Here is a 22,816-nt window from a genome sequence, read left to right on the forward strand (position 1 = left end):
TATGGAATAGTCCTAGCCTAAAGGTGAAATGTGTATCTACTCACAAGACAGTGTACAATGCAAACATTTTTGGGATTTTGCTTCAACCACAATTGAATGTTTTTACAGATGCTGTAGAGGTTCATGAGATTTGGGGCACGTCTTCCAGGCCAACCACATTCAGACACCTGTGAGTAGGAAATGTATGAAAAAAAAAATATTAAAACATTTTAAAAAAAAAATGGCTCATGTTGAAAACAACAGTATTAATGCAAAATGTCTTCTAAAAGATTCATAAAATATTAATCATACCACAATAAGGTCTGAATGAAATCCAGTAAAAGCCCACATGCCCAAGATCATGTTAGGTTTCGGCAGTATGTTACAAAACAGCGAGCTTATTGAACCTTTCAAATGGTCAATTTCATGTAGAGATTCCAGCGCAGAATCATGAGGTGGTAAAAAAAAGTTCGTGTCATAACACATTAATACTATTCTCACAGACTTTCCTAGTTTCCTCTTTTGGTTTTTAACAAGTCCAGGACTTTGCCAATTTTCCCATCCATTACCAAGCGCATTTTCTGGTTTTAATCGAACATGAGTTTTTATCGGCTCTAAAAAATTTTCAGTGACGGACGGTTAAGCTGATTGGCCTTAAAGATCATGTGACTTTGTCCCAGGAAAGCAAGTACCGACAACACAATAATAGCACCGAAAGCTATTACAGTTGTAATTAAATTAGAAGCATAGGAACATAATGATCAAGAAGGGGTGGTCTGAGTAATGGGTAACTCCTTCAATACTTTTTCTATTGCAGATTCCCTTTGTAACTGGGGCAGGTATATTAGCATTGCACCCAGTTACAGAGCAATTTCAGCCTCGTGGATGCATAGCAAACCATGTTTATCTTTTCTACAAGTCTATAGGCCCCGTCACACTTAGCGACGCTGCAACGATCCCGACAACGATATGATCTGTCAGGGATCGTTGCTGCGTCACTATGTGGTCGCTGGTGAGCTGTCAAACAGGCAGGCTCACCAACGATCAGGGGAGCAGCGACATCGTGGAAAGAATCTTTTCACGATGTCCTGCTCCTGGTTACCAGCCTGCAGGAGCAGGAGCAGGCTGGTAACCATGATAAACAGCGGGTTACTAGGGGCACACGCGCACCTAGTAACCCGCTGTTTATCATGGTTACCACTCTGCTACGGTGAGCGGGAGGTTACCGCTCACTTTAGCAGGCTCGTAACCATGATAAACAACGGGTTACTAGGTGCGCGTGTGCCCCTAGTAACCCGATGTTTATCATGGTTACCAGCCTGATCGCTGCTCCCACTGGTAACACACAGCGATGTGTGCTGACCAGCGGGAGGGCAACGACCAAAAAATGGTCCAGGACACTTTGCAGCGATCAGCGACCTCACAGCAGGGGCCTGATCGCTGCAAAGTGTCACACATAGCGACATCGCTGGTGAGGTCACTGTTGCGTCACCAAAACCGTGACTCAGCAGCGATCTCGCTAGCGATCTCGCTATGTGAGACGGGGGTTTATCTGTACCTGACAGAGTTCACGTATCCCCACATTTGATCTCATGCAAGCGGATTAAATTGCATTGATATTTTAGAATGTCAATGCAAAGTTAAGTGTGAAATGCCCGGATGTTTAAAGTCTATGGGCAGTCCAGAAGTAGTTAAAGAGCTGGACATGGGGACCTATTTAAATGGAGCAATGATCTTGTATGCACACCACTGCTCCATTCATTGTGTATGACAGTGATAAAGTTAGTAATTATATGTCCTTGTGTTTCACATACACTGTGTGCAGAATTATTAGGCAAGTTGTATTTTAGAGGATTATTTTTATTATTGATCAACAACCATGTTCTCAATCAACCCAAAAGACTCAAATATCCAAGCTTAATATTTTTGGAAGCTGGAGTGGGTTTTTTTTAGATTTGGCTATCTTAGGAGGATATCTGTTTCTGCAGGCAACTATTACTGTGCAGAATTATTAGGCAACTTAATAAAAACAAAATATAATCCCATCTCACTTGTTTATTTTCACCAGGTAAACCAATATCAGTGCACAAAATTTAGAAATTAACATTTCTGACATGCAAAAACAAAAACCCAAAAAAATTAGGGATCAATATAGCCACCTTTCTTTATGAGGACACTCAACAGCCTTCCATCCATAGATTCTGTCAGTTTATTGATCTGTTTTCCATCAACATTGTGAGCAGCAGCCACCACAGCCTCCCAGACACTGTTCCGAGAGGTGTACTGTTTTCCCTCCCTGTAGATCTCACATTTTATGATGGACCACAGGTTCTCTATGGGGATCAAATCAGGTGAACAAGTGGGCCATGTCATTATTTTTTCTTCTTTTAGTGCTTTACTGGCCAGTCACGCTGTGGAGTAGCTGGATGCATGTGATGGAGCATTGTTCTGCATGAAAATCATGTTTTTCTTGAACGATACCGACTTCTTCCTGTACCACTGCTTGAAGAAGTGGTCTTCCAGAAACTGGCAGTAGGTCTGGGGAGTTGAGCTTCACTCCATCCTCAACCCGAAAAGGTCCCACAAGTTCATCTTTGATGATACCAGCCCAAACCAGTACCCCACCTCCACCTTGCTGGCGTCTGAGTCGGAGTGGAGCTCTCTGCCCTTTACTGATCCAGCCTCTGGCCCATCCATCTGGTCTTTCAAGAGTCACCCTCATTTCATCAGTCCATAAAACCTTTGAAAAATCAGTCTTAAGATATTTCTTGGCCCATTCTTGACGTTTTATCTTATGTTTCTTGTTCAAAGGTGGTCGTTTTTCAGCCTTCCTTACCTTGGCCATGTCCCTGAGTATAGCACACCTTGTGCTTTTTGATACCCCAGTAACGTGCAGATATGAAATATGGTAAAACTGGTGGTGAATGGCATCTTGGCAGCTTCACGCTTGATTTTCCTCAATTCATGGGCAGTTATTTTGCGCCTTTTTTGGCCAAAGCGCTTCTTGCGACCCTGTTGGCTATTTGCCATGAAACGCTTGATTGTTCGGTGATCACGCTTCAAAAGTTTGGAAATTTCAAGACTGCTGCATCCCTCTGCAAGACATCTCACAATTTTGGACTTTTCAGAGCCCGTCAAATCTCTCTTCTGACCCATTTTGCCGAAGGAAAGGAAGTTGCCTAATAATTAAGCACACCTTATATAGGGTGTTGATGTCATTAGTCAACACCCCTCCTCATTACAGAGATGCACATCACCAGATTTACTTAACTGGTAGTTGGCTCTCAAGCCTATGCAGCTTGGAGTAGGACAACATGTATAAAAAGTATCAAAGTGATCAAAATACGCATTTGCCTAATAATTCTGCACACAGTGTAGACAATGAATGGCGCAATGGAGGGCAAACTGTATCCAACTTTATCATGTCATGCATTTAGGTTCCCAAAATGAGTAACTAGAAAATTTGATAAACCTCACGAGCAAGCTTGGGGTTCAGCTTCTTTACTTAGGCTAGCTTGGGGAAGGGGAGAGCACACTTCCACTGCTAAAATATTTGAGAAATTTCATGTCATTTTTAGTTGTCATGAGTGTACTTAGTATTCTGACAGTCTCAGTCGGTATAAACATCTTAATATTTGCTGCATCTTACCCTGTTATGAAACCTGGAAGGCCTATATTTCCGCAAACATAAATTATAAACAGCATAAGTCCCAGGATGCTTTGCATCCAGGTACAGACGGACATCTTCAATGTTGTTCTTTAAGGCAGATTCCACACCCTCAGCAGGAAAGGACATTACTAAGACATAAAAAGGAGAAGAAATGGATAAGTAAGATTTTGTAGCCTAAATCTAGTTTAGAATCTGTAATTATAAGAAAAAGAAAACAATACATCCGGTTTAAACTAGATTCTGCTTTTAACTGTTTGTATTCAAGTATTTTTTTTTTCTTGAAGCACCACTGCAGCATTTTTTTATTGCAGTTCTGGAGTGGTGCCACCAATTTAAATTTCCTGCCCCTAGTATTCTACTTACCAGCCGCCATCTTCATCTGCTCTTGGCACCACTGCAGTCAGTCTTCTGCAGGTTGTGACCTCCCAGATCGCTCCAGTGTTTGCTGGGCGATCCAAAGGTCAATACTCAATACAAGTCTATGAGAGCCAGAACTAGGCTCTCCTAGTCATGCATTTAAATCTTGTGATAGTTTCCTCTGACTTGTGATCAGTCACAAGTGGCGGTCAAAAGATGGAGGCGCCAGGAAAAGCTGAAGACAATGGATGGTGAGTAGAATACTAAATTCAGGGAACTAAGATTAATGGCACCACTTCAGCGCTGAAATAAAAAAATTAAAAAATACACACTGAATAGGGGCTTTAACAGTGGTTGTCCGTTGATAACTATTTGATAGAGGAGGGTCTGACTGCTGGAACTTGCATAGATCAGTAGAACATGGCACTTCTATCCTTGTTAGAATTCCTTATGGTGCTGTGAAGCGCTGCATTCAGCTTTTACCAGCATCCTCATAGGGAATGAATAGAGAAGCAGTTGGGCATGTGCACTGCAACGCCACACTAAAAGGGCTAAAAGTGCCCTGCTGAGAATACTCTACGTTCGTACAATCGATGATGGACCCAGCAGTCGGACCAACACCAATCAATAAGTTATCACCTATCTAGTTAATAAAGGGGCTGTCCAGTGAAAACAAATTAGGTATAAAATAGTCAGATTACCCATTTCTCTGGAGCTGAGTTTTGTATTACATGCAGGGCTTTAACCATTAACCAATATCCGGCATACATGTACCGCACAAGGAAGGAGGAGGTTTATGTAGCGGGCTCACGAGATGATCCCGTCCCATAAACCGGCAGGTAATGGCTGTGTTACAGCCAAGACCTGCCTCAAACAAATGCTAAGTGCCGTCCGCGACTCTTCACCTGTTAAATGTCACTGTCCAATTATGACAGCAACATTAACTAGCACGCCAGCATGGGAGCATGTCATTCCATCGCCCATGCCAATAAGTTGCTATGACAGATGGGGGTCTGTTGAAGACCTCCGTGCTTGTCATTATGGCTCTCCCTTGAAGCCCAGCCTATGCCCATGCTTCAAATGAGACCATGATCTTTACTATATGTAGCAATGCACACATACACACACATATGCATACACACAAACGTTTAAAAAAAAATATAGGAAAAAACATTGAAGTTAAAATCACTGTTTTCCCTTAAATAAAAATAAAGCTAATAAAAAAAACAGAACACAGGTGGCATCACCGAGTTCAGAAATGTCCGCTCAAAATATAAAGATAATTAACCTGATAGGTAAACATCGTAAACTGAAAAAATTCAGGAAAACCAAGATTACATTTCTTTGGTCTCTGCAAAGTAAATGATGTAACAAGCAATCAAAAGGTCATATCTATCCCAAAATGTGATTAATAAAAATCTGGTCTCGCACCATAAAAAAAAAAATAAGCCCTCACAGAGCTACCTCGACCGCAAGATGAAAATATGTTACAGGTCTCGAAAATGGCAAAACAGCCCAATTTTTATTTTTTATTTTTACACAAACTGCTGATTTCTTTATTACCACTAACATAATAAAAAGCTGGGACATATTTGGTATTACCACAATCATACTGATGAGCAGAATCATATTCTCAGGTCATTTTTACCATAAAACGTACACAGGAAAAACAGTACCCAAAAAACAATGACAGAATTGCGTTGTTTGTTTTTCACAATTTCACAGAACTTAGAATTTTTTTTGCAGTACAAAATGAAGTAAATTTAATGGCGTCTTTCAAAAGTACAACTCATCCTGCAAAAGACAAGTGCTGATATGTGTATGTGAACAGAAAAATAAAGTTATGGCTTTGGTAAGAGGGGAAGAAAAATTTGACAAATGCAAACGGAGATTGGCTGTGGCAGGAAAAGGTTCATAAGACGTAATGATCCACTACACTGTTTTACAGCATACTTGGTTCAGAGACGAAAACAGTTTAACCTAACTAATTTTGTGGTGCTGAAAACGAATATGATCCTTAACATCTTAACCTCTTCCCAACATATATACTGCTCTGCGGCTATATATGCAGTATATACAGTTGAAACCAGAACTTAACATGCAGGTGCTTCTCTCAAAATGAGAATACAATCAAAAAGTTAATTTATTTCAGTTCTTCAATACAAAAAGTGAAACTCTTATATTATATAGAGTCATTGCAAACAGAGTGATCCATTTCAAGTGTTTATTTCTGTCAATGTTGATTATGGCTTACAGCCAATGAAAACACAAAAGTCATTATCTCAGTAAATTTGAATAATTAACAAAAAACACCTGAAAAGGCTTCTGTAGCACCCTGAGGATTCGGCTGCTACAGGGGTATTGCACCTCAGCCAGAGGTGTGGTATTCCACTCCCGGGTAAGGATGGAGCGTGGAACTGAGCTCAGTTAGCTGCATGCACTACACAAATCCCATTTCCGAGGAACAGACCGACGGTACTCCCACTAGAGAAATGTGCAGGTACGACAGAGTCTGTTCCTGGCTGGAGTGGGAGGGGGGGTGGAACATCCCAGTAGTGTAGGGGCAGATAGGGGGAGCAGTCTGGGTAAAGCTAGGAGCTCATTGGGTGCTGGTCACCTGAGCTCACACATAGAGGGAGTATATAAGGTGGGAACCATCTTAGATCAGGGTCAGTCTGTCGGTCTTTTGCAGAGTGAGGTCAGTCTGTTAGAGCAGAGGAGAAGAGCAGCTCCAAGGCCAAGAGAGAGAGAGAGGAGAAAGAAAGACCCAGAGGGGGAGAAAGAAGGAACTCCAAGAGCCCAAATTAGACCAGAGGGTGAAGAGTTGGCAACAGGGTACCGGATCCCAAGCTGGCAGAGGCTACAGCACACCTTAGCCAGGAACCGGAGGTCGTGGGCAGGATCTGCCACGATCACCCACTAAATCCACCCGGAAGGCAGACCAGGAATAGGGTCAGGGAACCCAGAGACAAGGGTTTACCACCAAGAGGCCCGAGGGAGCCGGACATAGGTGGATCCCTGGTGGGGAAGGCCAGAGAAGAGGACAGGACAGAAAGGGAGCTCAGGACCACGCTCCAGAATCACCTGGGGGTTGGCCGAGTCCAGGACCTGGTGGACGCAGCACGGCTCGGGTGGTCACTTAAGGCCGGAGTGACCAGAACAACTGCAGTAAGTAAACAAACCCTGAACTGCACAGCCCGACTCTGAGTCTCATTTCCATCCCCGCTGCACCACCACAACCCCCATCCTCTGCAACTGACCCCCTGAGGCTATACCCCTCCCGTTGGGGGTTATACTACCTGAGCTGCACATACATCACCAGCCTCAGCGGACCCTGCTGCAGCGGCGGCCGTATTGACCGCAATTCAACGGGTGGCGTAGTCGACACAAAAGAACATCTAGTAACATCATAAGGACTGCCACACACTGAGCTTGACACCCTGGGCACGGACCGGGTCACAGCCACTCGGAGACTACAACCCCCATCTGATCCGGCTCCGGGTATCCCTAACAGCACTGGCCCAGGGGGCGCGTCACTTCCAAAGCGTTTAAAAAGGTCCCTTTGTTTCAGTAGGCTCCACAATCATGGGGAAGACTGCTGACTTGACAGATGTCCAGAAGGCAGTCATTGACACACTCCACAAGGAGAGTAAGCCACAAAAGGTCATTGCTAAAGCTGGCTGTTCACAGAGTGCTGTATCCAAGTATATTAATGGAAAGTTGAGTGTAAGTAAAAAGTGTGGTAGAAAAAGGTGCACAAGCAACCGGGATAACCGCAGCCTTGTAAAGATTGCTAAGAAAAGGACATTCAAAAATTTGGGGGAGATTCACAAGGAGTGGACTGCTGCTGGAGTCATTGCTTCAAGAGCCACCACACACAGACGTATCCAGGACATGAGCTACAAGTGTCGCATTCCTTGTGCCAAGCCACTCATGACCAATAGACAACGCCAAAAGCGTCTTTCCTGGGCCAAGGAGAAAGACCTGGACTGATGCTCAGTGGTCCAAGGTGTTGTTTTCAGATGAAAGTAAATTTTGCATTTCATTTGGAAATCAAGATCCCAGAGTCTGGAGGAAGAGTGGAGAGGCCACAATCCAAGCTGCTTGAGGTCTAGTGTGAAGTCTCCACAAATCAGTGATGGTTTAGGAAGCCATGTCATCTGCTGGTGTAGGTCCACTGTGTTTTATCAAGACCAAATCCAGCGCAGCCGTCTACCAGGACATTCTAGAGCACTTCATGCTTCCCTTCACTGACAAGCTTTTTAGAGATGGAAATGTCGTTCTCCATCAGGACTTGGCCCCTGTCCACACTGCCAAAAGTACCAATACCTGGTTTACAAACAGTATCACTGTGCTTGATTGGCCAGCAAACTCACCTGATGTAGCGCCGGCGTCCCTGCCCTCTGCTAGGCAGGGACGCTGTTCCCCTCACCCCTCTGCTCCGAGCCCGGCGTCCTCCTCCCGCTCTGCTGGCAGCGCGCGCTCCTTCCCGGCCACTGTGCTTAGGGCGCGCGCTCCCTCCCTCTTAAAGGGGCCGCGCGCGCCGTCCTAAGGAGTCCCCGGCCAATGGCCGGAGGACTTCACCATATATAAGGCACCTCCTCCAAAATGGAGGTGCCCGAGCAATGTTGTTGCACTGTTCACTACTCTGCTTCAGCCCTCAGGTCCCGTTGCCAGTTACCTGCCAGATTCCTGCCAGTTTGCCGTCTGATTCCTGCCTGATATTCTGCTTACCTGCCTGCTAGCCTGAGGTCCGACGGTCTGCCTACCGACTCCTGTCAGTCTGTCTAAGGACCAGCTTGCCCGCTCACCTGGGAGCGCTCCTCTGCTACCTGCCTGCTAGCCTGAGGTCCGACGGTCTGCCCTCCAACTCCTGTCAGTCTGTCTATGGACCAGCTTGCCCGCTCACCTGGGAGCGCACATCTGCTACCTGCCTGCTAGCCTACCTGGAGGCTCCGCCGTCACGTGCTGTGACCACCTGCCATTCCAGAGACTCCTGCCCGCTCACCTGGGAGCGCACACCTGTTACCTGCCTGCTAGCCTACCTGGAGGCTCCGCCGTCACGTGCTGTGACCACCTGCCATTCTAGAGACTCTCGCTTGCTCACCTGGGAGCTCACATCTACCGTCTGCCTGCTAGCCTACCTGGAGGCTCTGCCATCACAGGTCGTACCTACCCTTTACCCAGAGACTGCCCCGGTCACTTGCCGTGATCTCCTGCCCGTTCATCCAGAGACTGCCCCGGTCACTTGCCGTGACCTCCTGCCCGTTCATCCAGAGACTGCCCCGGTCATTTGCCGTGACCTCCTGCCCGTTCATCCAGAGACTGCCCCGGTCACTTGCCGTGACCTCCTGCCCGTTCATCCAGAGACTGCCCCGGTCACTTGCCGTGACCTCCTGCCCGTTCATCCAGAGACTGCCCCGGTCACTTGCCGTGACCTCCTGCCCGTTCATCCAGAGACTGCCCCGGTCATTTGCCGTGACCTCCTGCCCGTTCATCCAGAGACTGCCCCGATCACTTGCCGTGACCTCCAGCCCGTTCACTCAGAGACTGTCCCGGTCACCTGCTGTGACTGCCTGCCCGTCTTCCCTGGTCACCACCCGCTCCCTTACAAGGACCGCCCCCTTGTATAGTAGCTCAGAGGTTCCGCCTCCCAGACCCGTTACACCTGACCTTAACCCCATAGAGAATCTATGGGGTATTGTCAAGAGGAAAATGAGAGACACCAGACCCAACAATGCAGACGAGCTGAAGGCTGCTATCAAAGCAACTTGGGCTTCCATAACATCTTAGCAGTGCCACAGCCTGATCGCCTCCATGCCACACAGCACTGATGCAGTAATTGATGCAAAAGGAGCCCTGATCAAGTATTGAGTGCATTTACTGAACATACATTTCAGTAGGCCAACATTTCAGATTTTAAAATCATTATTCAAGCTGGTGTTATAAAGTATTCTAATTTACTGAGATAATGACTTGTGTGTTTTCATTGGCTGTAAGCCATAATCATCAACATTAACAGAAATAAACACTTGAAATAGATCATTAGTAATGACTATGTAATATATGAGCTTCACTGTTTGTATCATTGAACTTAAATAAACTTTTTTTTTTTGGGGGGGGGGGGGGGGCGGGTCTGAAGGCCGAAGGAGACGGACGTGTGGAGCAGAGCTCCTGCTGATACCCGCGTTTTGTCTTAGCCATACCCGGCTGCTTACCACTTCACCCTCCAGGAACATCACCGAGTAGAAGTCGGGAGTCGGTGGAGACGTCGGGTGTGAGTCCGGAGCTCTTGAGAGGTCGTTGTGGAACACCGCGGAGTCGGAGGCCTGGTCGGACGGCCTCCTGGATTACTGCTTCCACCCGCTCTCCCCCCGGAGCGGTCCGTCACTCGGTGAGCTCTACGGTCTATAGGAGATCAGCGGTAACGGAGGTGACCACGGGGACCGGCACCGGAGTCCTGTGTTCAGAGTCGGTGGTGAGTGAGGGAGTCGGCCGGGAAGGAGGAAAAGACGGCGGCCATTTTACTCGGTCCCTCTCCTCTGGATACGGAGAGTGGCGTTTGCAGCACTCCGCTCCCCATCCCTCAATAAGGGCTAGACGGGCCAGAACTGTAATTGCAATTTAACCCTACATGGGTTGGACTCCCACTTTGTTTTTTATATAGCTACACCGTGGTTCCATCCCTGTGGAGACAGCTGCGTGGAGTTACCTATGCTATAAGATATAGTCTCTATGCTACTGCTGTGAGCTTCTTCCCCTGTGTTTTCTAACGCAAGTCTGCCATCTGCTGGAACTTTTGGGAAAAGTAGATAACACCAAGTCATTCCCAATATATAGTAACATGACTTCGTCCGGTGCTTAGCCCACTATGTTAGCCCCAAGATGAGGTGACTCCTACTGCATAGACCTTTAAAAAAGCAGCACGACGCATCTCTTCTCACAGAGAACAGTGAAGCTAAGCTAATACTCCAAGACAGAGAACACGCTTAATACTTCTATATCTTGATCCCATTAATAAAACCAAAAATGACCAGGGGCAGACCTCGTAAAACAGCATCCCCTACTAAACTGACTGAATTTTTCTCACGAGGAGCGGCACAATCCACATCCAATCTGAGCAAACCCCAATGAGTCTCCTCACCACCCTCTGGTATCTCCTCCCGTGAAAGTTCAACTATGGGAGAAGACCCAGGATCTGCAGATGCTCCGTTAACCAAAAATATGATGCAAGAACTACTGAGCACTCTGCGTAAGTCTCTAAAAGATGACATGAAACAAATGGAGAGTGCCTTGAAAAAAGATGCGAAAAACCTGGAGGAGCGTACCTCACGGTTAGAGGACAAAATGGTAGATTTTGCGGATTCTCAACTCTCTGGTCGATGCATACTATGAACTAAAAGATACCTCAGAATATCTCAGAAATAAAATAGGAGACCAGGAGGACAGGTCTCGTAGGAATAACGTGAGACTTCGTGGGATTCCTGTAAGCATTAAAAACTCTGATTAATACCAATTTTTTCACAATCTGCTGCAGTTCGTACTCTCAGACGCATCTATCTCTGAGTTGGTAGTGGACAGAATTCACAGGGTTCCTAAACCTAAACATGTAAATCCCTCACTGCCTAGAGACACTCTGGCAAGGATTCACTTTTTCACCAACAAAGAAAAATTTCTACGCTGCATCAGAGATTAATCAGATCTACCTGATCCGTTTCAAGGGATTACTATTTTTCAAGATCTGTCAGCCGCCACTTTAGCAAAACGCAAAGAGTTTGCTCCTTACACAGCAATTTGGAGAAACGTCGGCATTCCCTACCGCTGGGGACACCCGGTCAAATTGTTAATCATTAAAGATGATGACGTGGTGGTCTGCCTATCACCGCGACATGCAGAAAAACAACTCGCCAAATGGAAGCTCCTTCCGGAGGGGTTTGTTTCACCTCTCCCCTTAGAGCAACAGTATAAAAAAATTCCAACTGATTGGATCACTGTAAATCGTTGAGGTCTGCAACTTTTTCTTTTTAGGAGTTCACCTCTAATCTCTGAATCTGTACTTGCTGTTTCCTTTTGTTGCCTTCCGGCACGGGAGTGCGGTCCTGACAACCTCGGTTGTCCTCTTCTGTTATGTCCGTACTCTTTGAATACCTCCACTCGATAGCGTAAATCCAGATGGTTCGCTATCATTTGAACATTTATTCCATATATGTGTTTTTAGTTGTTCTATTTTATCTTTTCCCTAAATGTGTTTATGTTTGGTTTATTAACCTTCAACCATTGGGTCCCTATTCTCCAAATGTACGATATTGTATTGTTCTCTCTCTCTCCATGTCAGTAATATGTATTGATGTACAAATGTCTTTTTCTTTGATCGTATGCGATAACTGTGAACTCCACCATGGGTATTAAGATCTTATCTCTTAATGTACGGGGTTTAAATTCCCCCTTTAAAAGGTCTCTCCTTTGGAAAGAGATCGGATCATCCAAATGCGAAGTCATCTGTTTACAGGAGACCCATTTGCTTTCCCAAGACGCACCTAGATTATCTAATATTCATTTCCCCACAATAATTCAAGCTAATTCTCCACATAAAAAAGCGGGTGTTGCGATACTCATAAAACATACCATATCATACTCCATGTTGTCCCTTTATACTGATCCCAGAGGGAGATACATAGTCCTATCCTGTTTACTAAATAATTCCCAATACACGATTGTGACCTTATATAGCCCTAATAAGCCCAAAATTTTCTTCTCTAAAGTTCTTAAAAAAATTTGTTCCGTTTCTCAGGGACCATTGATAATTTGCGGAGATTTCAATGCCCCTGTATCTAGAGATTTAGACACGGACTCAGATCGAAATACGGGTCGGGAGGATTTAAAAGGTATTATATCAGAAGAAGCTCTCCATCATGTTTGGAGATACCATCATGCCAACGAAAGGGATTATACGTACTATTCCCCTAGGTTTTCATCACTTTCTCGAATAGACTATTTTTTAGTAAATAAAACAGCCTTACCATTATGTAAATCATCACATATAGGTTCGATAACCTGGTCTGATCATGCCCGAATTACATTGGAACTCGACGATGGCGGCACTCCACCCTCTGCTTTTACTTGGCGTTTGAACACTTTTCTTTTAAAATCTGCTCATAATAGGGAATATCTCTCTAATGAACTGAAACATTTTTTCGAAATTAATGACAATGGAGAAGTTTCCGATGAGACTTTATGGTTATCGCAAAAAGCATTTATGAGAGGTTTATGTATAAAATTAGCTTCACGAGAAAAGAGACGCAGAGAGTGCGAAGTGCAATCGGTCATAAATAAAATTAAAATTTTGGAGATCAACCAAAAACAAAACAAGTCCCCGACAGTTGTTAATGCTTTGCTGGAGAGTAGAAATGACCTTCGGAAACTCTTATTATTCAACTATGAACATAATCTAAAACGGGTTAAAGCAAAATACTATGCTTTGGGTAAGCAAGCGCTTTACTGGCCCGTAGAGTGAAAAAAACTGACTGCTAATGGGAGGATTGACCATTGCTCCAGCCGAACGGGGATAAAATTTATGACCCAATAGAGATTTCCAACGCATTTGCAGACTATTATTCTCATCTGTACAATCTGAACACAGATCATATCATCCGTTATCCCTCGACTCCACATATAGAACAATTTCTAAATTCTATAGACTTACCGAAAATCTCACAATCCCAACTTGAATCTTTGAACTCGCCTATACAGGTTGGTGAAATAAAAAGTGCAATTAAAGCGTCTAAACTACACTCCACTCCAGGGCCAGATGGCTTTGCTAACGAATTTTATAAACTGCTCTCGGAGCAGTTATCCCCATACTTGCAGCGTCTATTTTTACACTGGAGAAGCAAGGGTAAAATCAACCCATTATTCTTAGAAGCAACTATTGTTACCCTCCCAAAACCAGGCAAACCCCCAAATAAACCTGAGAATTTTCGACCTATTTCACTACTGAACTGTGATCTTAAATTGTATTCTAAGATCCTAGCTCAAAGAATTAATACGGTCCTCCCTCAGCTGGTAGCGCCAGATCAAATGGGTTTTGTGCCGGGGAGGCAAACCAGAGACGCCACCAGAAGGGTTCTAAACCTGATCCACAGAGCAGAAAAATCTGGGGTCCCCAGTGTGCTCGTTTCGTTAGACACAGAAAAAGCGTTTGATCGAGTACACTGGGGATACCTCCAAGCAGTCTTGACTAAATTCGGGTTAATTGGACACATACAGAAGGATATAATGGCATTATACTCCTCCCCGAGTGCGAAGGTATTAGCAGCAGGCTTTAGCTCAGACCAGTTTCATATCTCGAATGGAACCCGCCAGGGGTGCCCGTTGCCGCCTGCAATTTTTGCATTGGTAATGGAACCCTTGGAGCAGGAGATTCGTACTTGTAAAGATATCTTGGGAATAAAAATAGGGTCCGTGGCTCACCCAGTTGGTTTGTATGCAGATGACGTAATTATCTCTGTAACACACCCCGAAACTTCCCTCCGAGCACTGCTATCCATTCTCTCTCAGTTCTCAGAAGTATCACTTTACAAATTGAACTCCGTGAAATCAATGGCCCTTCCAATTGATTGTCCCCCAGGATTAATTTCCAATTTAAAAAAATCTCGGCCATTTACATGGGCTAAAAACTCTATTATCTACCTAGGAATTCACCTAATCTCCCCCTCAAAAAACTTAGTCACCAAAAATATTTCAGAGCTACTAAATTCAATCAAGCCAGAGCTCAAAAGACTGAGCACCTTAGAACTTTATTGGATGGCCCGTATACAAACGTGTAAAATGACCTTTTTACCCAAAATTCTATATCTTCTAAGATGTATACCACTTACCATACAAAAAAAAAACTACTAGACAAAATCCAAACTCTACTACTTCATTTTATTTGGGGTGACAAAAAATCCAGATTCCAGAGCTCCTTGCTGCTTTATAAATAGGGAGAGGGAGGTTTGGGACTACCGAATATCCACCTTTACTATAAAGCAAGCACGATTGATGCCCTTAGAGAGTGGTGGGACACTAAGTCCAATCTCTCTTGGGTTCAAATGGAAAAATCGGATACCAAATTTAATTCCACTAGACTCATGTTGGAAGCGGAATTTCTGCTCCCGAAGTCTCAATCTTGCTCCCTCCCTACAATGACACATGCTCTTAAAATGTGGAGAGAGCGGATTTTTAAAAAGATTATACACATTCCGTTGAAATATATCTCGCTTAGGAGCGTTGATTTGGTGATCCCATTCTCCCACTTGCGCCGTTGGGAAGATTACGGCATTCCTAATTTACAATCCATGTTCTCAGCTAGTTCTATCAAAACGTTTGACGAATTATCCTCCATATATCAACTCCCCGGTAATCTTCACTTTTCCTATGTTCAACTGAAGAGTTTTCTATCTTCTTCTCCAACAATTGTGCCACGGCTGGCTCCATCCACAATACAACACTTTATTTTGGGGAAGAAAGGATTCTCCAGGGGTGTTTCGGTAGCATATAATTTTCTCAACTCTCCCTCTAATAATACTAAGCTCCAGTACATGGTTAAATGGGAATCGGATTTGGGCATTTCGTTTACTCTTGACCAATGGCAATTAGCCTTATCATGGCCCCTTAAAAGTTCATCATGCATAAACCACCTAGAAATTGCAAAAAAAATCCAACTCCATTGGTATTTACCACCAAACCGTATAGCTCACCTATCTCAAGGAACATCTCCCTTATGCTGGAAAAAATGTGGAGAAATAGGTTCACTTTTGCACTCTTGGTGGTCATGTTCTAATCTAAATAGCTTTTGGAAAGATGTATTTAAGATATCATCCTGTGCGGGAAATGACGTCCCAATGAATCCAGCATTGGCCCTACTGAACATTGGCATTACCGACCTCCCGTACAAGAACAGATGGCTCTGCTCTTTTGTATTAACTGGGGCCAGACAAGCTCTTGCTTCCAAGTGGAAATCCCAATCTGCTCCATCAACTGATGACATCTGGTGGAGAATGGACTCATATAACTCTTATGAAATGATTCTGTCATGGGTCGCTTCGAAAAAAGACAAGACCCAACAAAGGTGGTGCGCATGGCCGGAAGTTAAAGCACTTTTTCTTGGCCAAAAATCTTAGGTGTAATTTGTTCACTGTTACCGGTATACCATTTTTTGCTTTTCCATGGAAACTAGTTCTGATGGTATTTATTTTGGAGAATATACCCTTTCCTGGTTTTCCCCTTCCCTCCTCCCCTGCTGAGAGGTTGGCATATATTCTGCCAGCCCTCCTCTCTTGTTCCCCAGGTTCGTGACTCTAGAAGTTTCTTGATATTTTCTCTCAGATGCTTTAATATACTCTAAATGTCACATGTGATGTACCTGATACCCTTCTCCTATGTTATGTTGAAAAACTTCAATAAAAATGTTATTGTTTAAAAAAAAAAAAAAAAAAAAAGACAAACTTTTTGATGATATTCTAATTTTATAAGATGCGCCTGTGGATTGATATATAGATATGTGGATAGATAGCTATGTGGATAGATAGCTAGCTAGCTAGCTAGCAATGTGGATAGATAGCTAGCTATGTGGATAGATAGCTAGCTATGTGGATAGATAGCTAGCTATGTGGATAGATAGCTAGCTATGTGGATAGATAGCTAGCTATGTGGATAGATAGCTAGCTATGTGGATAGATAGCTAGCTATGTGGATAGATAGCTAGCTATGTGGATAGATAGATAGCTATGTGGATAGATAGATAGCTATGTGGATAGATGGATAGATAGTTAGATATTATACTCACTTATGAAAAAGCCTCATCTTTCTGGGGTTTCAGGAGAGCCCTGGGTGTTTGGCACCTAGTCACATGAGGCTGTTGTGTGACCCAAAGATTCAGGCAGGAACGTCAGTTCCTGATATTGTGCAGTGGAGAAAGCTTTCAGCATTATTCTTTCTCCACCATTCAATTCAGCAGACTGTCTCTGGTAACAGCTGATTGGCTGGTGTGTCCACTCAGCTGAGTCACTCCTCTGCTGCACCACCTGCACTGTGTACTGAAGAAAGGCTGGAGCAGGAGGCAGGGGAGGGTCTGGCAGAGACTGGGTGAAGTATCTGTGGCTAGAGGCAGGGGAGGGTCTGGCAGAGACTCTGGGTGGTGTCCGTAGTGACATCACAGACTAGACTCTGCCAGCTAGTAAACACTAGTTGGGTTTTCACCAGCTCCTCCAGAAGCAGGAGTGAGGCTGGTCACATGACATTTTTGTATCTAGGCAACTGAGCAGGATGCTGACAGAGTAAATTACAAACTGTCAGCATTCCGCAGCCTAGGTACACACACATTATATTGAATGCCGGGACAACCACTTTAATATTTGGTACAGAAACCTTTCTTTGCAATTACAGAGGTCAGACGTTTCCTGTGGTTCTTGACCAAGTTTGCACACAATGCAGCAGGAATTTTGGCCCACTCCTCCATACAGATCTTCTCCAGATCTTTCAGGTTTTGGGACTGTCGCTGGGCAACATTGACTTTCAGCTCCCTCCAAAGATTTTCTATTGGGTTCAGGTCTGGAGACTGACTAGGCCATTCCAGGACCTTGAAATGCTTCTTACGGAGCCACCCCTTAGTTGCCCTGGCTTTGTGTTTCGGGTCATTGTCATTTTGGAAGACCCAGCTATGACCCATTTTCAATGCTCTTACTGAGGGAAGGAGGTTGTTGGCCAAAATCTCACGATACATGAACTCATCCATCCTCCCTTTAATCCTGTTCTGTTTGGTCAAAATTGACAGAATTTGAAATATGATAAATTTTAAAATATTCATTATGCGGTTCTGAAACTTGTGGTTAATTGACTTTTCCTCATTTAAGTCGTTCTTACTATGGGTATTTTTCTTTTATTTTTTTGTTAACTTTTTGCGCCACGTTTTTTTTTACACTTGTACTGTTCGGTCAGAAATGACTGATAGCCTTTTATACTAATCTCCAGCCATTTTTGGAGTAAAATAAAGGAGTTAAAATCTCATTTTGAACTATATATTGCATCTACTACTATTTATCAATTTAATTAGGTCCTTTTGGTCCGTACAGATTTACACATGCATACGTTTTCAAATTACAATACAGCAGATGGATTCACTTCCAGTATAGTTATGTGCAAAAAATTTTCGCTGTATCTTATTTACCCAGCTGTTCAGGGTAGAAGAATTTTTATAGAGGAGTTGGGAAAATCACTGGTTAGCCCATATATCAAAGAAAGAAAACTAACACCCAGAGATGATGGAGCGGCAGCCATTCCACAGGATCCAACAGCATGCTAAAGAAAGTGAATCAACGGGTTCCACCAGCACTGCTCCAATACCCACGGCCTCCACCAGCAACGCAACCAGCCTAAAACGGAAACGATGCGCCTTCTGTCTAACATCAAGTAATCACAAAACAAATGGGATATGTTGCAGTTGTGCAAAGTACTTATGCAAAAGACATGTAAATTATACTTGTGACGAATGCAAACAGTAAATTTAGCACCATGAACCTTATTTACCATTTTATATTAAAAAAAATAAGTTGTTTTTTCTATTTTTTTTTTTTTTTTTAAATATATATATATACATAGTTTGATGTTATTATAGTTTACAGTTATATTAAAAAAATGTGCAATATGCATGAATATTGCAATAAGGCCATATATTTTTTGATACAAAACAAAAAAAATTAAGTTATTGATTTCATTTTTCATTTGTTTAGGAACAGCCATGTTCACATACAGTATAATAATGCAACAGGTATTCAAATAAAACACTTAAATTAGCTAATCAAGACTTTAAATAGGTCCAGTCAAAAATAACCGTAACATTATAAGTGTATAGTAGACCCAAACAGAACAGTAGGGTTAATATGGTGCAGTCGTCCTGTTCCCTTTGCAAAAAATCGCCCTTAAAGTATTAAGTTCACCTTCACCATGCCTCATGGTTGGGACGGTGTTCTTGGGATTGTACTCATCCTAATCCCTCCAAAAACGGTGAATGAAGTTGATACCAAAAAGTTTTATTTTGGTCTCATCTGACGACATGATCTTCTCCCATGCCTCCTCTGGATCATCCAGATGGTCATTGGCAAACTTCAAGTTGGCCCGAACCTGTGTTGGCGTGAGCAGAGGGGCCTTGCATTAGGATTTTAATCGACGACAGCGTAGTGTGTTACTAACGGTAATGTTCGAGACTGTGGCTCCAGCTCTCTTCGGGTCATTGACCAGGTCCTCCCTTGTAGTTCTGGGCTGATTCCTTACCTCTCTCAGAATCATCCTTACGCCCATGAAACGAGATCTTGCATGGAGACCCAGACCGAGGAAGACTGACAGTCATCTTGTGTTTCTTAAATTTTTTAATAATTGTGCCAACAGTTGTTGCCTTCACACCAAGCTGCTTGCCTATGTCCTGTAGCCTATCCCTGCCTTGTCCAGGTCTACAATTTTGTCACTGATATCATTAGAGAGCTCTTTGGTCTTGATTGTGTGGACAGGTGTCTTTTATACAGGTAACTAGTTCAAACAGGTGCAATTAATACAGGTAATGAGTGCAGAACAGGAGGGCTTCTTAAAGAAAAACTAAAAGGTCTGTGAGAGCCAAAATTCTTGCTGGTTGGTAGGTAATCAAATATTTCATGCAATAAAGTGCAATTTAATTATTTAAAAATCATAAAATGGGATGTTCTGCTTTTTAATTTTTAGATTCTGTCTCTCACGGTTTAAGTGTACCTACGATAAAAATTACAGACCTCTCCATTCTTTGTAGGTGGGAAAACTTGCAAAATCAGCAGTGTATCATATACTTATTTTCCACACTTTATGCTGTGAAGGATGTGCATCACATCTTACCCAGTGGTTGCATGGGAAGAGGCAATATATGCCATTTGTAGTTTCAATGATCTGTAGAGAACTAACAGATCACACTACCAATTGCCATTTCTGCATAGTGCCCCCCATTAGGAAAGGCGTTTCAAGGAAGAAGTGAACTTCACAGCATCCAAACATTCCATCTGCAATATGACCTCTGTACCACATAAGGAGGAACTGCTGGTTCCAAAAGCACCAGACAAACATTTTCTGTCAAGTCAACTGAGGAAGAAGAGCGCTTGGTGTCATGAAACATCTTCTTCTCATTACCAAGACTTTATGTCAGCAACCTCAACTGAACCACACCTTATAACATAAGTGAACTGAACAATCTTGTTAGAGATTTTGATCTGCCCAAGAGTAAGGCTAAGCTCTTAGGTTCCAGGCTACAGCTCTGGAATCTCCTTACGGGCTATGTTTGGGTTTCTTTGATCTGCAACTGCGATACAGATCTTGTCCAATACTTCTTCAAAGAGGGCAATCCTGCGGCATGCAACATCAGCAGTTTAATGGAAGCTCTGAAGATAAGTCATATCCAGAGGAATGGAGGCTTTTCATCGAATTGTCCAAACAAACCTAAACGCCATCTTGCTGCACAATGGCAATGCGCTACCTTCAATTCAAGTTGGTTATGCAGTCCACATGAAGGAAACCTATGACAACATGAAACAGTTGTTGAGGTGCCTGAAATATGACCAACATTTGTGGCCCCTCTGTGGTGATAAAAAAGGATACCCTCTTACTCTCCAGGGTGTATACACAAAGTACAGCTGCTTTCTGTCATGCAAGAGTATATCATGACAATAAGAGACTGGCCTCTCTGACATTCACTTCAGCCAAGGAGTTATAAAGGTCCTACATCCAGCACTTGTTGACCCACATAAGATTTTGTTACCACCACTGCACATCAAGTTGAGCCTAATGAAGAACTTTGTAATGGCAATGCATAAAAATGCAAACGCTTTTAAGTATCTTATTGATAGATTTCCAAGGTTAAGTGAAGCAAAGATAAAGAAAGAAGTCTTTGTTGGACCTCAGATTCGTAAGCTTCTTTCAAGATGAGATGTTTCTTTATTTGTTGCAAGGTTAGGAAAAGGCTGCATGGGTGGCATTCGCATTAGTGGTGTAGAGTTTTGTACTCACTAAGCCCATTAGTGGTAAGCACAGGATACTGTTTCTATAAAACGCCCAAAGCAGGTTTATTATACCTTCATAAACTGCACTTTTATAAATTAACAAAAGACAGCTTTGTCTGGCACGGAGTAACAAAAACAGAAAATAAACAGTCCACACAATTTGGCGGGTTCGCCAGCTCATGGTCACTGTCCTTTAGCACAAACACTCTGGAGGTCTCTACACCACCAGCAACAGACACTGAATGAGACACTCGGTCTACATTTTATTAACAGGCCCTGGAGTGGGGATATGTGGGCAGCCAATCCCTTCCACCTCTAAGGAATGCTCATAAAAAAAGCCCTGATATGCTCTATTGACACTCTTAGCATCATGTGTGCTGGAGCATGCTTTCTGGGTTTACATCACCGAAGCTACTAATCTCGGTGACACATATCTTCCCCTCAAGGACATGTCTGGAGGCCACCTTACATAAATAATTAATTTCTTGGGAAACTCAAGAGCAGTTCACTATGAAGAGTTGGAGGAAAATCTCCTCAAAACATAAAAAAATATTGGCTATAACATTTTTATAGATTTATTTCTTAAATTCACAGACTTTTTTCCACCAAACTGCAGAGCAGTGAGCGACATGCACGGTGAGAGATTTCATCAAAATATTGCGGCTGAGAAAAGATATCAAGGAAAATGGAATCCATCACTGTTTGTAGATTACTGTTAGACAATTGAAAAAGATGTTCCAATGCAGGAGTACAAGAGACAAACAAGAAAGTTGTCCCTGAATGAAGACCAAAAGTAGAAGTGCAATTTCTTTAATGGTTATTATTCGCAGTAGTGTTTAGACATGATTTTATTTGAATTGTTGCCAAGTTTCCTCTAAATAAATATCAGAAAAATGGCGTAATATTCTGCATCTTTATATTTGCAAAAATAATGTTTCAAAGTACTGAAAAGTTTATGCATTAATTATGTTTTAATAAAAGGAACCTCTTTGATACCATAGAAACAAGAGCCACCTAAAAATGATCATGGTCAGATTTGAATTCAAAATGTCAGTCATTAAGACTACAGAGCACCCTTTCAGCACGAGTACGGAACAATCTTTAACCCCTTCCCGACATTTATAATAAATATATATATATACACACACACACACAGTTATATGAAAAAGTTTGGGCACCCCTATTAATCTTAAGCTTAATGTTTTATAAAAATTGGTGTTTTTGCAACAGCTATTTCAGTTTGATATATGTAATAACTGTTGGACACAGTAATGTTTCTGCCTTGAAATGAGGTTTATTGTACTAACAGAAAATGTGCAATATGCATTCAAACAAAATTTGACAGGTGCATAAGTATGGGCACCCTTATTTTCTATTTTTAAATACTGCTACCTACTTTTTTACTGACTTACTAAAGCATTTTTTTGGGTTTTGTAACCTCATTGAGCTTTGAACTTCATAGCATGGTGTATGCAATCATGAGAAAAGCTACTTAAAGTGGCCACTTGCAAGTTGTTCTCCTGTTTGAATCTCCTCTGAAGAGTGGCATCATGGGCTCCTCAAAACAACGGTCAAATGATCTGAAAACAAAGATTATTCAACATAGTTGTTCAGGGGAAGGATACAAAAAGCTGTCTCAGAGATTTAACCTGTCAGTTTCCACTGTGAGGAAATGGAAGAACACAGGGACAGTTCTTGTTAAGGCCAGAAGTGGCAGGCCAAGAAAAACATCAGAAAGGCAGAGAAGAAGAATGGTGAG

At 43.0% G+C, this 22,816-nt stretch overlaps 1 protein-coding gene across 7 annotated transcripts in view; it reads right to left on the reverse strand.

Moving 5' to 3' along the window:
* GAK (cyclin G associated kinase) overlaps positions 1 to 22,816 on the reverse strand; it is a 609,434-nt gene that overhangs the window by 275,525 nt on the left and 311,093 nt on the right. For all 7 annotated transcript variants that reach the window (XM_073684854.1, XM_073684861.1, XM_073684827.1 and 4 more), the window contains 2 exons: positions 3,629 to 3,777; positions 45 to 167 (listed from right to left, as the gene is read on the reverse strand). In XM_073684854.1, the coding sequence (XP_073540955.1) occupies positions 45 to 167; positions 3,629 to 3,777 (272 nt within the window). The remainder of the gene's footprint in view (positions 1 to 44; positions 168 to 3,628; positions 3,778 to 22,816) is intronic.

The sequence above is a fragment of the Phyllobates terribilis genome, unplaced genomic scaffold (assembly GCF_046119375.1).
Source record: "Phyllobates terribilis strain yellow unplaced genomic scaffold, ASM4611937v1 Scaffold_1__5_contigs__length_1240528914, whole genome shotgun sequence".
In the NCBI taxonomy this organism is placed as follows: Eukaryota; Metazoa; Chordata; class Amphibia; order Anura; family Dendrobatidae; genus Phyllobates; species Phyllobates terribilis.